At 39.6% G+C, this 15,286-nt stretch overlaps 1 protein-coding gene across 3 annotated transcripts; it reads left to right on the forward strand.

Moving 5' to 3' along the window:
• The first annotated feature begins 1,974 nt into the window (after nucleotides 1-1,974).
• syt10 (synaptotagmin X) lies at nucleotides 1,975-12,769 on the forward strand. 3 transcript variants are annotated; one of them, XM_020613695.1, is made up of 8 exons: nucleotides 1,975-2,945; nucleotides 3,626-4,019; nucleotides 5,933-6,494; nucleotides 7,603-7,723; nucleotides 8,081-8,252; nucleotides 8,602-8,731; nucleotides 9,243-9,252; nucleotides 10,876-12,769. In XM_020613695.1, the coding sequence occupies exons 1-8, from the start codon at nucleotides 2,744-2,746 to the stop codon at nucleotides 10,899-10,901; spliced, it is 1,617 nt and encodes a 538-aa protein (XP_020469351.1). In that variant the 5' UTR covers nucleotides 1,975-2,743; the 3' UTR covers nucleotides 10,902-12,769. The 3 variants fall into 3 exon arrangements, with proteins under 3 accessions (XP_020469351.1, XP_020469349.1, XP_020469350.1); XM_020613693.1 differs by lacking the exon at nucleotides 9,243-9,252 and having other exon boundaries at nucleotides 1,977-2,945; XM_020613694.1 differs by lacking the exon at nucleotides 9,243-9,252 and having other exon boundaries at nucleotides 1,977-2,930.
• The last annotated feature ends 2,517 nt before the right edge of the window (nucleotides 12,770-15,286 follow it).

The raw sequence follows: 15,286 nt of genomic DNA on the forward strand, positions 1-15,286 counted from the left end.
GAATATCAGATAGATACATAATGTAAATTATCATTAGTTACAACCCTGATTCTGAGGATCACCAAAGTTTGCAAAGACAAGAAACATCAGCGCCAAATAAAACTCTAACCCATCCAATAGTTACTGTGATATTACACTCAAAATCCCAGACTGCTAGAGGATATATCAGTGGAGGACCAAAGACTTTATGACTATAGAAAATGTGTGGAAATCCACCTGGTAGAGGTAGATATGATTCAGGGGAAAAGCAAAAGCCCTGACCTCCTGGTGAAGGAGAGGATCATCAAAGTCAGGAGGACGAATGCTAATCATTACATTTGTTGAGATATTTCAGTCTGGACCAGACTGGCTGACTTAACTAACAGACCAACATTGCCAGAAATAGTTACAATCTTGTATTTTAACAGATGTCGTTCTTAGATACTATTCCAACTTTTAATGTACAAAAATCCATATATGTGTTGCTGGAGAAAAGTCGCTTGAATCGTTTAGATCTCACTTTACCGACTTTGGTAATTCAGAATGGATAACCATAGCTGACTTTAGCTAACTCATAGTGGACCTAGAGTAACAGACTGAAAAATGACTCTGCACCATGATCTCAGCTCTTGGTCAAATAGATAGATTGATAGATATCTATAAGTGATGTGTTTTCAGCATTTCTATGCATACATATATGCATGGATATTGTATAATCATGAGCTGTTTCATATACAGTATACTTGCAAATATAACAGGCTTTGTGCTGCAGGGACTTGACTGCGGAAAGGAGGATGCTGCACAAACTGCTGATCATAAAGAACATCTCACATCTCCTCCATGACCTGCTGGTCAAACAGTGGAGCAAGGAAGAGCTCAGTAAGAGACTCGGTCAGTTCTGGATGAGGGCTTGCTGAATGGTGTGAGCATAGCTGTTCAACTGGGAGATGTTGGAGTGACGTGTTAGACAGCGTCTCCACCACCATCATCAAAACACCACATGAGGAAACATCTGTTGGAAGAACGGTGTTCATCCCTCCAGTAGAGTTCAGGGATTGGAGAGTCAATGCCAAGACACATTTATTGATCTATCTAAGAAAACATTCATGGAAATACTGTAGCAAAGCTGAAACCTGGCTAAATTTCATTTCACTACTGGATAAGTCTTACTTAGATTTTAGGAAATGTTTTTCTTTCCTGCTCCAGTTCATTTCCTTTGTTGATATTTTTTGTCAAGACAGGTACTGGACGCAACCCCAAGGGTGAATCATCCTCCACTGTATTTGTCACTCTTTTATTGCAGCTGTTGTTGTTCACTCTTTTCCACCACAATTTCCAGTTTCCCTTGAACATGACTTTTGCCCTCACTAGCGTGAATTGTAAAAAAAACACCCAGAGAAAACGAACTAGAAAAGCGCTGTGCTACTGCTGTGGTGTCAACAATGTTGTATTTGTCACCAGTGTCAGAAGAGCCTTGAATGTCTAACTTTATTGCCCAGCTTTTTAAAACTTTTCTAGGTACATTTTTTATTTTATTTTATTTTATTTTTACTCTGGGGCTGATTTTACTTTTTGAATGTGGAGAACAGAGTAAGTTGAATTGTACTTGTCCAAGACACAAGCACATCAAAGTATTTAGGATTTTTCTCTGTTGGTGCCTTAGTGATATTGTTCATTTGGGAAGCCAGTATAATTACATGGAACAATAATAATTAGCCCATTTGTTATGTATTTGAAGTTATAACAGACCCTATTTTCAGGTAAACGGTCATCTGAGCCAACTTTCATTGTTAAAAACTGAAATCAGTGCCTTAAACATCAAAAGGAGTCAAGGCTGTGCAACTGATTGTGCGCATGCTGCTTAGATGATATGATGCCAATAAATAAAAAAATAAAAATTATAACCATTAGCTATTCAACTCAGAGGAAGACTTCTTTGGACTGAAACAAGCTGTGATGCCAAAAGGAAACAGTTGCTTTAAAAACACTAATTAATATTAGATGGGTTAATTGGGACATTATACACCTGCCCCTAACATGCAATTAAGCCAACTTGGAAACGTGTGTTTATAATAAAAATAAATTAATAAATAAAGAATACAACAGACTTATACAGGCGCACAATCAGCAAATGGTGATTTTGAAAAGCGGGCAAAGTGACACTTGGTAAAAACCTTCTTAGATAACAATACTGTAGTGTAGGTGTTTTCACGTGATTCTATTAAAACAGGCTGCCTAATTTGTCCAGTGACTGATGGTAAATCATACTCCTTCTAATATACAGGGTAAGGGTTAGATTATCCCTTATTTTTCTAGAGTCCTACAGGCAACTCCAGCCATCCATTCATCTTTCATCCATTCTTCGGTGTCTCTTTTAGGCTAATAAGGCTATTTACTCATCAGGGTCACTGCAGACAAAGACCTGCTGGGAGACGGGAGGACTGGAGTCTGTAAGCCAGCATGTATGGGACCAAAGGCGGGGACACAGACAGGTCGCCTGTCCCTCATGGCGAACACTAGTCATTAATAGAAAAAGTCATCTCGCTTAGTGCCACCAACCAACAGGACTCATCAAACTGGTGCGCATTGCTATTGGACGTGGGGAGGGTTGGTCTCCAGCACTCCGCCGCTTGTTATTCAAAGGCAGGGAGCGCTTCGGACCATTCGCTCCTCGTTGCGCGCTGGATATGGATCAGGACGCAGCGCGTCTCCCCGCTGTCTCCCGCGGACAAGCTGCACTCTGTGGCGCATAAAAGGCGCACAAATGAACCACCGCCCTCCCGGTTCCACCGGTGTGCAATGGCTTAAGAGAAGAGACATGAGTATCCGGACGGAGGACAGCATCACCTTGTGCCAAAGGGCTCTCCAAATCGTTACGGAACTTTGTCTCACGGGGAACGTAGACCGGGAGAAATGCTCGGATATTTTTCCTCTAGAGAGCACCTTACCAGGTAAAGGACACGCAGGTAAATTGAATAAAGTCATTATTTCCTTTCATTAATACCCTCAGTTAATTACTTTTTTCTGTCCGCTTGAAATAAAGATGGCTTAGTGAACCTAGACTTCACCTCTCACTTGTTAAAACTTATCATGGCATCGCTTGGCTCAGTGTATTGAAGTGATTCGCTACCTGTTACGCATCATGCTGCAGCTCAGTCCAGACTGCTGAAACAGCAACAGGTGGACGATAGACTGAAGAAATTTGTTTTGTTGTCTCCTCTTTCTTTTACTTGTTCATTTTACAAGCTGCAGAATCTGACAAGCATCACTTTGCTTAATCCGTTTTGAAAAGCTTTAAGCTTCCTTGCATATGATTCACAGTACAAACTTTGCATTTAAATAATCAATACAGCAGGAAATGTCAGGAGCAGATGGTAGCACCAAATGTTTTTTTTTTCCTCTTCAGCCTCTGATCATGTTTTCTTGATGTGTGGCTCCTTGGATGTGGTTTTACATGACTTCACATGGTCTTTCTATATCAAACAGGTGCATATGCTGTCCCTTCTTTCTTACAGCTTGCTTTGTCTCCCTTTTTCTCTCTTGCATGTTTGTCTCTCATATTTTGTCTCTTGTTTACTTCTCCTTTCCATTTTTCCATGTCTACTTCTTTGTCCTCCTCTGTTGATCACTTCGTGGTTATTTGTAGACATCTCCATTAGTCTCCTTGCTGTGGTTGTGGGTTTCTGTGGCCTCGCCTTGTTGGTAGTCTCTCTCTTTGTCTTTTGGAAGCTGTGCTGGCCCATTTGGAGGAGCAAGGCTCTGTCAACCCATGCGGAAAATGGCCTCCATGTGGGTTTCCCTGAGGTACCTCAACCCAACTCCCCGCTGGACACAAAGTGTAAAATGGTAGAGGTGGAAAAGAAGCCCCCGCAGGAAGTAAAGGTGAATGGACGCAGCTCTGTCAAGCTCCAGGAGGCAGCCATGAAGATCAGCCAGACATCTCCGGACATTCCTGCCGAGGTGCAAACAGCCCTGAAGGAGAAGCTCAACCAGCAGGCTAAGATCCAGAGGCAGACCACTGAGCCAACCTCCTCCTCCAGGTACCCTACATCAACCCACTACAGTCACAGCCCTCCCTCCCTGTCCCTGCACTGTGGAAATAATAACAATGACACACATTTATCTGGGGCTTACAATTACACTAGAGTAGTAGCATTTTATTTTTACTTTTGTTTGTTTTCCCCACTTATACAACAATAGGATGCACAAAAATGTTGCCTCCACAATGCAAAAGCTGTCCTGTGATTGTGAACACTGTCCTTGAGGTGGTTTGGCATGTCAGAGCAAACCATCAGAGACTGGCTAATGACCTTGGAACACCATTGTATGTGTCTCTTTCTCTCTATGTCTGACGAGAAAAAAAAAACACCTCCTGTAGATTCATCAACCGGGGCCATTGTATATCTCCTTGCTTCAGTTTGAACCCTATAATCACTTGTACGTGTGAGTCAAGCTGCTATGGTAACGGTGGGAAGCAACCCCAGTAATTAAACAATCAGCTCTTGCTTGTCTTTGTTTTCCAGCACTGTGTTTAAACTAGAACGTCCATAATTAGCAGTGCTGTGGACTGGGAGCTGTCACAGTGGAAGGTTGGCTTCTGGAGAAACACACCAGCCAAAAACACCCAGTTGGGCTCATTTTCTCGAGAGGAAGTTATTACTGACACTTGCTTTGGTTTGTCATTAGCCTTGTTAATTAGATTATATTGAGACCGAGGTCTGGCTTTCACTGATAATTTCCTTTATGAATGATAAAAGCTGAAAAGACCTTTAACAAGAAATATAGTCTTCGATAAAGCCCAAATACTGTTTTAGGTCCAATCTCACAACGCCTTATCATTTAATGAAACTACAATAACAAGATATTTTTAACCAAAGTCTGTCCGTGTTTTTTTTTTTAACTTTATCAACATGTACTGACTGATTGAAAGAAGTGATGTCCTTTGTGATGGTCTTCTATGAGCCACCTTTACAAACAGGCCGATTAACCCAGTGACTGGACCAAGCACATCTGCAACTAAAGACTATTTTCATTATCGATTTGGGGTATAAAATCTCAGAAAATTGTGAAAAATGCCACAATCACATTTTCCTGAAGGCCGAGGTGACATTTTCTGTCTGGCTGACAGTCAGTCTATCATAAATCCCTGCATGAATTTTTTCCATCTGCAATAAAAGTCAATAAAGTGTTTCAAAGGATTAAAAGTTGTCAACATAGCAAACCATGAGGATCTATGTTCAGTTGGTTTTCCATGTGTTCTCATTGTACTTCAGGCACTTTTTCCATTTTTTCTTGAGGTTTGTACTCTTTGTAACAAAACATACCCTTCTGTGTTGTTTACAATGCATGAGTGTAGTATGTAATTTTCAGCTGCGCCGTTTGGTTGGACCATGGCTGTCAGATCATTGTGATTGCCTTCTTGTCAGAAAAAGAGCAAGGCCAGTTGCTAGGTGACGAGACAGGCGAGTCGAATACAGCTGCGGTTTTCTCAAAAGATGTCAACATAAATTTGCAACATTCACGTAATCTGTAGAGCTCAACTGTGAATACTGGTGATGTGGTGGTAAAAATGGAAAAATTAATCTTTCAGTTTGGCCACTTTATTGCCTGTTTCTACATTCAGGTAAAACTAGCTGCACTCACTAAGGAAGATTAAGAGTTGGATTTTCTTCATCATATAATTGGCAAGGTCCCTTTAAGCTACAGTATTTTTTTTAAATATATACTAATTTTGTGTACTTTTGTCCCTGAAGAATAAAACAAAGATGATCTGATCTACTTTACCAGATTGTAATCTGTCTAAACATGTACCATGAGCTCCACATTATTATGCATCCTGCTCTTTAGATGGACTTCTCTCGTGACAAACCATTAGCATCTATCATAACAAAGCCGCTCATGCATAACACTGATGCTTGAGATATTTACCAGATACCTTCTACCTTTCCAACAGGCACAACTCATTCCGGCGCCACCTGCCTCGTCAGATGAATGTCACTAGCTTTGACTTCACCATGGACACTGTGCCTCTCCGCCAGTCTTCTACTGTGAGCATCGGAAGAATAAAACCTGAACTCTACAAACAGAAGTCTGTGGACTCAGAAGATGAGGGCAAAGAGCCCACAGAGACTTGTGGAAAGCTGAGCTTTTCACTGCGTTACGACTACGAAGAGCAGGCTTTGGTGGTGAGAATCCTCAAGGCCTTGGACCTGCCTGCCAAAGACTTCACAGGCACCTCTGATCCGTATGTGAAGATCTACCTGTTGCCAGAGAGGAAGAAGAAGTTCCAGACACGTGTCCATCGCAAGAATCTGAACCCCATGTTTGACGAGACCTTCTGTTTCCCTGTGGCGTACGACGAGCTCTGCAACCGCAAGCTGCACTTCAGTGTCTACGACTTTGACCGCTTCACCAGCCACGATATGATTGGCGAGGTGGTGGTGGACAATCTCTTTGAACTCTCTGATCTTTCCAGGGAGGCGGTAGTGTGGAAGGACATTCACGCAGCAACTACGGTAAGTTGGCGTTCACACTAACAGACTGCCAGATCCTCATATATGCGCACATTGTGAGAAATGTCACGCCAGAGTTCTGTGCTATAGCTGAGGAAGAAACACATACTGGATGGGAAAAGTCTAAACATGAAGGATGACTTCCAAGAGCTTGAATTCATCACCACTGTTCCACAAAAGTAGCAGGTGGAACATGATGAATAATTCAAATGCTTTGGGAAATGCATGACATCAGCCACATACCCACACAAATTTTCCAGAAACTGCTGAGTATCCTACAGACATAAATATAGCAACAGAGTAATATTATCCAAATACTAGACATATACAATCAGTAGTTATTGTAATAAAGCAGTTAAACAAATGTGGTATACAGCTGTATCATGTACACTAGTATGTCTTCATGTAAACTCTCTAAAAACACATAGTAATTTAGCCCAGAATGCATTTCACTCCTACATTAACACTAATAACAGTTTATTCTGCTAGGGGCAGCTTCAGTTACTTTGTGCACTAACACTTGAAATTAAGGTGTTGGATGTATCATTCATAAAGTGTGTGTGTGTGTGTGTGTGTGTGTGTGGTGTCAATAGCTTTTCCAAAGGTTTCTAGAAGTTCCACTGCCAATGTTACTGGAAAATGATCTTTCTATTCAGTGATATGTTTGATTCATATTTAAAGTAACAATGTATAATTTCATGCATGTCTGCAGTTATACAGATTACTATAATAATGAACACTGAGTATTTAGTATCCCTAAAACATAGTCTTTAAATTTGCAGCTAATGATAAAGATGCTTGTTCAAACGTCAGAGGATTACCAAAGTTAATACGGTTTATCCTCAGAAGGACACGGATATCTGAACTGAATGTCTTAAAAATTTGTCTAAAATTTGTTAAGATATTTTGCCAAAAAACAAAAATTTCAACCTCATGGTGGATCGGTCAAAGCAGCTAGCATTCATTCTCTGGTGACCATGAATTTCATAGCAAACCATCTAATAGTTGCTGAGATATTTCTGTTTGCTTTGGCATTTATATTCACAGAATGTGGTTAAAGTATTTAAAACGCACAAACTACACTCTGTCTTCTTTCTTCTTTGTCCTCCAGGAGAGCGTAGACCTGGGAGAGATCATGTACTCATTGTGCTACCTGCCCACAGCAGGGAGAATGACCCTAACAGTCATCAAATGCAGAAACCTCAAAGCCATGGATATCACAGGCTCTTCAGGTATGAGATGCGGCTCAAAAGCTCAAACTAAGCCATAAATCAAACTTAGTTGAGACAAGACAGCAGGTGGCCACTTAGAATGGAAATGGGGAAGAAAAGGTATAGGAGAGGCCTGTGAAAACAAATTATTCAGAGTATTAGCTTCTGTCAGAATAGGGCTATAACATGTCTTAGCTGTATATTGACTGTGAAAAAGGAAATAGTTTGGATTTTGTAGAACTTCCACATACCTGAAAGTTGAAACTGATTTCCCCCTTAGCAGTTGTTCTTGTTGATATCACCCCATTTAACTCTACAGTAAATTCAACATTTGTACAAATGAACAAACTCCTAAATGACAGCGCATGTGTCTCTCAGATCCATACGTGAAGGTTTACTTGATATGTGAGGGGCGGAGGTTAAAGAAGCGAAAAACAACAACCAAGAAAAGCACACTTAACCCGGTGTACAACGAGGCCATCATCTTCGACATTCCTCCAGAGAACGTGGAACAAGTTAGTTTGTCCATCATGGTGATGGATTATGATCGGTGAGTTAAGCAGCCATTGCAGTTAATCCTCCACATCCTAACATGCTAATTAAATGCTGTATGTTATAACTTGCAGTCAGCAGGGAGGAGCATTTTGGGAGCATATAACAAAATCACACAGTGTACCAACAAAAGCTTTCAAACATAGAAACTTATTTTATAAGGGGTGTAATGATGGTTAGATTCTTCAGCATCCCATTTCTTCCCACTTCTTTTCAAGATCTTTAAGATAAGACTGGATAAATATGCATTTGCACTCTTCACTTTAGTCATGATTTTATGTGTTCCAGGACTATTAGAAGCATGACTTTGTTAAAGTATGTTAATGTCTGTGTTTTACTACTAACAGGGTTGGACACAATGAGGTGATTGGTGTGTGTCGCACTGGGCCAGACGCTGAGGGCCTTGGACGAGATCACTGGAATGAAATGCTGGCTTACCCGCGGAAGCCCATCACACACTGGCATGCTCTGGGGGAGGTACGTCTGCTTTTATTCCCAAATTCTTTTTGCATCCGTCTCAAAAAACTCACTTTTACTTCTGAATGTAACAATAATCAGAGCAGATCCTGTGCTATGCAGTGTGAGGCAACAAAATATTAGACGGGCAATTTATTCAAGTGATCCCAGCTCCGTCTAGTCGAGCGCCTTTGTTTTTTTATGCAGATTACATTATTTGGTCTTTTGGTTTTGAATTTTAAAATTAACCTATAACATCATTAGTAACATTGGTGATGTGGTGGTCAGCAAAAAGTCTGTTTACAGTGTAAATATTCTTGTTTTTACAGTTAGATTTTTAAAATATTTCTAAATTTTAAGGGACCCTAGCCGACCTGCAGCATAATCTGATAATCTCTCAATCTGTGTCATCAGTAGAGTCAGCAAATGTGTTTTGCGGTGGAAACAGCTAGCCTAGCTTTGTCAAAGGAATTTTACATGTTATCAATGTTTTTTCCTCTTTTGCTACCCCCACTCCCCACCTGGCGAATAGGAAAATACAGGTGATTACCTTTTTTCAGTGATTAAACTACTTAATGCTTTGATGAAAACTGTGATCATAGGCAAAAATCGACCCTGTGTAACTCTTGTCAAAACACTGGGATCATAAACTCTTGCAACGAGTTTGCAACAGTCAGAATAGTCTTGTGGATGCTTGTGCTGTGGTAAAGTACTAGTGACAATAAAGTCACACCCTCTGATGACAATGAAGTTGCACTGACCAATAAAAAAGCAAGGGATGGGTGCACTAATGAGCGCGTACCAATGCGTACACTTGCCTGTGAGCGTGAATGTATCATGTGTTCAGATGTGAGAACAAAGCTGTATATGTACTAGGGATGTAACGATATTTGTAATTTCGTGGTATTGTGATAGGGAAATTTTTTTTGATTCTGTCGTGGGACTTTGACAGTATCTACCAGGACATTACATATGGTTATTTTGCTACTATAACTGCATTCAGGTCACAGAATTTGAAACCGACATAATGAAAGTTCCATTGTCAACTTTTACAACCAATTTTCAAATACTGTCAGATGAAGGCAATGCTAGCCCAGTTTAGGACTGAGACAGTCATGGATATATGTATCTCTCAGAAACATTTGGAACATGGCTGTGCACAACACTTTAATGGAGATGGGCAAACAAACCAGGTGCACTTATGCTAAACCAACAACTTATTAACCACCCTTAAAGTCTTTTCCCTTGAAAATGTAGGCCATGATATTTGAAAAACACTTCCCGTAAAGCACAAATCTCACCTTTATGTGACTTGTCCTGGCATCTTTTGGCACCTGCTTCTGGTGCACCAAGCCGCACTTTGCACACTACTGCCTCCGGTGGTTGGGAGGGTACTCTCTTCAACTGGTCCAATAGTGAGAGCCCAACCACCGGTCAGCACAGCCATCCAACAAAAAGTTAAACCTACATAGGGAGTAATAAAACATTGATATTACACCATGAGTGTTTTCTTTACAAGATCCACCTGTAATATTATTTTATTTTATTTTATAAAAAATACTGCTACTGACTGCTGCAGTTGCACAAATAGTTCAGTCATTCAGTGCCAATGACAATTCGTGCCAAGTTTTTGCACATGATTATGTCATGGCTGGCTATTTTTATCTTAATACAGAAGGAAAGCAAGAGCACTTTAACTTACAAAGGAAAATCGTACAAAAAATTCTCATGACAAATATTGTATCATGGACTCGTTATTGTGACAGTATCATACCGTAGGTTTTTATATCCTTACATCCCTAATATTTAGCTATATATCCTTGAAAATACTATTTGGACCCTACCAAGCATACACATGGACAGTAGAAAGGTTGATTATTAGTCCTGATGCATTTTGATATCATTTACATGTAACTACAAGATAAATAAAATGCTTTGCCATAGCCACTGTTTAAGATTTTGCTTATATATAGCTTTTTATGAGGGGACTGTGCCCCTCACATTAAACTTCCATCTGTGATACTTGCTTTAAGCTGCTCATGCATTCTGAGTTTGCTATTTGTCCATGATCACAGTGTATCCTCAGGACTAGAGAAATACCTGCTGAGTTACCAAAACGGGTGACCTGATCTAAAGAGTGATGTTTATGATATTTTACCTTGCAGTGGCAAGGAAGAGCAGCAAGCTTTGAGAGTCAAGGTTCATGTCCTTCACCCAAACCTCCACAGTCACCCTGATGATCACAGGTAGAGTGATAACGCCACCCCTGTAAGAAAACAGACATTTGTTTAGTTTCTGAGAAGCTGTGTTGGCTGTGAGTGTATTGTGAGCATGTTGTATGAATTCAACACGTTTGTGAACAAGATTGTATTGAAATTGCTTTTATTCATTCATCTGAACATGTGTTCAAATGTTCTACAGAGCTGGAATATGCACAGAATTAACTGTCATTAACTCCAAGGTTTTGTTTTCATACATTTATTTTGAAATTCTCAGAAAGACTTTGTTTGCCAAACATTTAACAGACCAGGTGAATGGTAGACTTCACTGCAAGAAGTCCTCAGCGATTTTGACTTGCAGCTGTATCAACCATTTCAATATTTTAAGCAACATTTTTCTGGCCCTAGAGCTCCTTAGCGAGTTAGTGTTTTACTTTGAAATAAGACAAAGTTAAAGGGCTAAGCTGGTCAGTGCTATGAAAACTTTTGCTTGATTTAAAAAAGCCAATAAAACCAGTGAGTCATGGTCCAGGTTGTGGTTGTAGAATGCAGGTAACACAGCATCTACAAGGGCTGCGTAAATCTTAGAAAATTCATCAGTCACAGCTCTTACAGATGTGCCAAACTGACCTTGAATCAGCCATTGTTGCCTGTTGATATTAGGAAAGTCAACAGGACACAGATTTAGAACAACTGTAGCAGATACATGTAGCAAACATACATTTGTACAAAGAGATAAACAGTGAAGTCAAACTGTGTTAAAAATAAGTTCCATATTTATTTTTATATTCACCAGATTGATTTCAGCACATATTTGCATATTGAACTAGCAACAATAGTAAGTAATTAGTTGGATTCATGCTGTTCTTATTCCTTATAACTGTACTGAATATGATGAAACTGTTGTTTATCCTGCAAATGTTCCTCATGTTGCAAATAAAACCAAAACTGAAGTAATGCTAGGGAACAATAACATTTTGTTGAGATGTTGGCTTTACATTGTACTTACTGTACCAGTTGGCGGTAAAAAGGTAAAAGATCTTTATGTGGAGGATATCAACAGACTAATTATCAATTTTGTTGTAAATATATGGAGAGAATGTTCCAATAATTATAATAATACTATGTAAATGATAATTAAAGCATTTAGTTTGAATTGGCCATTTGCTAAACCCTAACTAGGTACAGCAGGCCTCTCAGGCTTTGGTTGTTTCTTTTTGACTCTTCCAAAACCAAAAATATGAGAACAAAAGTGTAAAGATTGGATTAAACAGTGTGCATTTCCCCTTTAGCATTAGCATGATAACTCACTCAATATCTAGTGTAGTCTCCTAACACAGCCAGGAGCATTACATACTACATACAGCTAGCTGCTGTGTTATATTTCCCCACTGTGTAGAATGCTACTATAGGCTATATCACAGTTTAGACATTTTGTGGGCCTTTAAATGTTTTGGTGGGGATGTACTTCCACAGAACAGTGTTACATTTGCCAAACACACTAGCTAGGCCTCCTCCAAAATGCCAAAACCCATCTTGCTTGTACGGATATGTTGGTCAAGCAGCAAAATAGTGTAGTATTAGAACAAAAATAACATCTCATCTTAGGTCTTTCCTTATCATATTTATAATACTTGAACTAAGCAGTTGTACACTGAAATATAATAACAATGTCATGTCTTCAACATTGATCTCATCTAGCAAGGATGCAGATTATTTACCTGGGACATGCTTCTCAAGCCGCCGTTTTTTTAGCATTATATCATGGTCTGGTAAATGGTCTTATACTTGTATAGCGCCTTTCTATGCTTTACAGCACACTCAAAGCGCTTTCACACTATTTGGCCATTCACCCATTCGCACTCCCAAACACACACACATTCACACACCGGTGACATCACCGGGAGCAACTGGGGGTTCAGTGTCTTGCTCAAGGACACTTCGACATGTTGACTGGACAAGCCGGGAATCGAACCGCTAATCCTCCGGTTAGGAAACGACCCGCTCTACCTCCTGAGCCACAGCCGCCCCCATCATGTACTGTATGCAGCCATCAGGTTCTCTGTTTAAAACAAGTCAGTCTGAAACATAAAAAAGTCAGCTGGAGACAGCATTATGGTGTTTAATTAGCTAGGAGGTTTAAGCTGATTAAATCTGGTAGCAACAGCTGTTATTTCAGGCAACGAAATCAATGCTCCCCAGCTAAAAATTAGAAGCCCACCCCAGGACCCAGTGTTTTTAAAATTACTTTTAAAAATTTAATTTCAAGTGATAAATCTGGTACTGTTATCGCAGTAAAGTGCAAATGTGGTGCATGGAAATGGAAAGCTTGACAGGTGTAGTAAAATTAACAAAGCAGGGGTGAAGGTTAGCTATTGGCCAGTTGACTAACACAGATAGTAATTGTGTCTCACTTTAAAAACGTGGTAGAAAAAAGCCAAACCCTTCCTCCACAGTTACACATTCAGGGAATTACTATCCATAAAAGAACACACTCAAACATTTGCAAATATTATGCGTATTTTTACATAAAGCCATATGAAATTAAGTTCAATGCATCTGACACTGAACATTGACTCAGCTTCTCCTTATTTGTGAGTAATAAGAAACTAACATAGCAAATAGAAAAAGGCTATGTACTGTTATCTTACTTGCACATGCATAGAATGACAATTTCTTCCCTCTGCACTGCCCTTAAAAACAATAAGAGGTATTTCTGTTTTTTTTAGCACACCAGTCATCACTTTAAAAACACACTTATTGGGGGAAATGCAAGTGATGTGTATGTAGTTCAAGCTTTGTGTTTACATTTGTGTGTGTGTGTGTGTATGTGTGTATATGTGTTAAATAGAGTTGGGAGGGGGTTGGCCTCATACATTAGGGACAGTTATTTTGGCTCCAAATGTAGGGTTGTAAACCTATGGGTATAGAGACAATTTATTTCTATTGTTTGGTGATGATTTTGAACAGCTCAGACTTGTAACCGAGTGAAATTTATACACGTTCTGTAATGGTTGTGAACAGTTAGTCAAATTAGAGACCTACTGAAACCAACTCTACCTTATCAAGTTATTCCATGTTTAGGAGTTTAGAGCTTTGAGCTGTAACTGTTTGCATATTGGTGGAATCTGTATTGAACAAGAACAACTGCAGCTACTGTCATGATGTGTACAGTTTGTGATAACTTTTGTAACAATTTAAAGTAAACCTTTGGGATATAATTTATTGTATTTGTTTCATTTGTATTTTAACAAATAAAAACGAAAAATCACAGCATGCCTCTCTTTCTCTGTCCGGGAAGGCAGAATTTCCCAAAGGGAACTTTGTCAAAGTGCTGCTTTGCTACAAAGCGGATGTGCATCAGCACTGGGGAACAGAATGACCCTGTGGCTTATGAGCTCACTAACATCATCGCTGGACAAATTTGCTCCTCCAAAATCAACACACTTTGCCTAGTAGCATTGTTTCACTTCAGACAACAGCATGGGATTACCTCACTCATTTCACTTAGACAACTGCACTGGCAGACTGGTGGTTCCAGCTCACATGGTCATCCAGCCAGTCAAACAACCTTTTTTAACTCTTGCAGCAATGCAGTAAAACTTCACCCAGCAAAACCTGTGCTGGACTACATTATATTCAGAGATGTCTCTATATTTTTGTCCTCCCCAGCAACATACGCGAGGGTCAGAATATTAGGAACACCTCTGAATATAATGCAGTCCAGTACAACACCACCTTTAACTATGACCTCAATAATAAACATATCATTTAATTTATACATTTATGACAATTTCACCAAAAACTGAAACATTTTAGCTTCATAAACACAGATGTTAAGGCAGAAATGTTGCATTGGATTGCATAAAACTGTACAGGTGTAGTTAATAAAGTGGTCACTGAGTGTATAACTCTCCTTCAAGGATAAGGATAATCACCTTTATTTGGCCAAGTATGTTGCACACACAAGGAATTTGTTTCCAGTACAGAACCGAGGCAGCCATCTGCATCCAGTAGAGGATTATGTTGACATCGGCTTTCCCCGTCCAACCAAAACCGTACCTACAACAGGTGACACATCAGTTCCAGGTAATGTTAAGTTGCTTGACGGTTATTAATGTTAGCATGTAAGTAGATCCTTAAGTCTCTTTCATTAGGAAAAACAAATAAATACAGTTACTAAATGTTTTCATAATTATAATAAATTCATTTCAGATGCTAGGCTATAACATGACACAGCTGAGGAGGATTAAGATTTATTGTAGTAAGCATCAGTAACCAGGATACTAGTATTTATCATGTATACGTATATGTGCTGTACATATGCGGAATATGATCAAAAATCTTAATGACTCAT

This window comes from Monopterus albus, unplaced genomic scaffold (assembly GCF_001952655.1).
Source record: "Monopterus albus unplaced genomic scaffold, M_albus_1.0 scaffold136.1, whole genome shotgun sequence".
NCBI classification, from domain to species: Eukaryota; Metazoa; Chordata; class Actinopteri; order Synbranchiformes; family Synbranchidae; genus Monopterus; species Monopterus albus.